General features: G+C 44.9%; 1 protein-coding gene across 1 annotated transcript in view; it reads right to left on the bottom strand.

Moving 5' to 3' along the window:
- Nucleotides 1-287: 287 nt before the first annotated feature.
- Nucleotides 288-1,785, bottom strand: part of SF3B6 (splicing factor 3b subunit 6) — a 4,620-nt gene continuing 3,122 nt past the window's right edge. Inside the window, exons 3-4 of the mRNA XM_009642521.2 lie at nt 1,499-1,637; nt 288-1,013 (exon numbers count right to left, since the gene is read on the bottom strand). Of these exons, the coding sequence (XP_009640816.1) occupies nt 924-1,013; nt 1,499-1,637 (229 nt within the window). The 3' untranslated portion in view covers nt 288-923. The remainder of the gene's footprint in view (nt 1,014-1,498; nt 1,638-1,785) is intronic.

Raw genomic sequence — 1,785 nt, 5'->3', positions numbered from 1 at the left:
TGCCATCTCCTTTTTGTCAGGTGTTCTCTACTTAACACTGGAAGGCGTGAAGTGTGTTGCTGTCGCTCCTGCTGACCTCAGAGCCAGCCTGGTACCCGTGATGAAGACTCTCCCGTATACCACTAAATCAGCCCCGCAGCACCATGCTGTTAGAGCAAGGTGACTTCACTGCAGCTTACCTGGTTTGTCTCGGGCCCTGGGAACAAGGCATTTTGGCTGAAGCCACCTAAGCAGTTGGTTCATTTTAAAAGGCCGTTCATTTTCTATAGTTTGTAAAAGAAACTTGGTTATAAACACGGATTTGGGCTTGCTTTGTTTCTAGTAAGAAGTAGCCTAATGTTCAAGGAATGGAGTTAGGCTCCTTCAAACGTTCCCAGAGGGAGAAAGGCGCAATAAACTGCGTACAGTATACAGCGGTGCGAGGAGCTATCAAACCCTACTAATATATTTTTTAAAAAGCACAAACATCCCGGTGGCAGGGAGACTAGTTGCAATAATCCATTTTCAGAAAGTAGCACGGAGCGCAGTAAACCCCCACGCAGGCAGCGCACACAGAGCCCCCGGTATTAACCGGCTGCCACGCTTCGCATCTGCCTGGAGACTGGGCACGGCGTCGGGAGGCGTGGAACGCTCAAGGTGCTGGGTCCCACCTTGCGAGGTCCTGCTAGAACCAGGACAGTGGTTGTGCAGCATCCACCAGGTCGCTCTTACAACACGAAGAAGCCACGGCCACTTAGGGGGATTTAATCTTAAAGCACGTCCTCCAATCTTTTACATTTATTTCATTCTAATGCGAAGATCTAAAGAGTCAAATTACAGCGTATCAAATTTAAAAAAAAAAAATTATACTTCATTGAGAATTCCTATGTTTAGTTTAAGAACTCGGCAGCAGGGCTTGAAAACAGTTTTCCAAAAAGATGAGTTTATTTTGGTGGGTCTGTATTAATTCCATATTTTTCCTTGAGAAGCTTAAGCTGTTCCTCTTTCTTCTTTGTGTCCATCTTTTGGAATGCCTGTAATTAGGGAAATACAGATGTGAGAAGAGAAAAAGAAAAAATCTCACCTTATGTCATTTCCTCGTAACCACAGCTGACATCACCACGAACTGCATCGACATCACGCACAGCGAGCGCTGCCTAATTCCCACCCTCGGGGAAGGCCACAGTACCCCGGAGGCCATCAGTAACAGGCAGAACACCGAGACCTGGAGACTTTTCACCTGCGAACAAGACCTCACGTCCTGCGGCAGCTGTTCAGCCGTACGGCCCCTGCTACCCCCTCTCCAAAGTACTCTCACCACAAGCATGTTTTTTCACACCCTTGGTCCAAAGGTACATTTTTGCACACAAATCAAGTAAAGATGAAATCCTGACAATTTAACCAATCCATTCCCTCCACCAGTTTGGATTTATTTCTGAAAAATATCCAAGCAACTGTCTTTTCAAACCGATTTTTGTGTAATGTCACAGGTAACTTGGCAGACCCCAAGCATACATACCCTGTTTGCATTATAGTACAAAACGACGAGGTATCTGTTGCACACGTTGAATCCTGACAGGTGATCACAAGCGTTTTTGGCATCAAAGATGTCTTCATAGACTACATAGGCTGTTCCTCTGGTTTCAGGAGTGTTCCCACTGCAGGCGAGATCAGTTTTAACGTCAAACAAAGTAAGCAGAAAATAGTTCTATCAGTCTTTAACAGTGAGCGAGATTAGATTAACTAATGCAACTTCACTAAAAAACAATGTATGGTTATTTTTCTCTAGATCTTAAAATACATTCC

Source organism: Egretta garzetta, unplaced genomic scaffold (assembly GCF_000687185.1).
Source record: "Egretta garzetta isolate BGI_Z169 unplaced genomic scaffold, ASM68718v1 scaffold87, whole genome shotgun sequence".
Classification (NCBI taxonomy): domain Eukaryota; kingdom Metazoa; phylum Chordata; class Aves; order Pelecaniformes; family Ardeidae; genus Egretta; species Egretta garzetta.
Note: the sequence above shows the minus strand (reverse complement) of the source record. Positions and strands in the feature narration are given on the sequence as shown.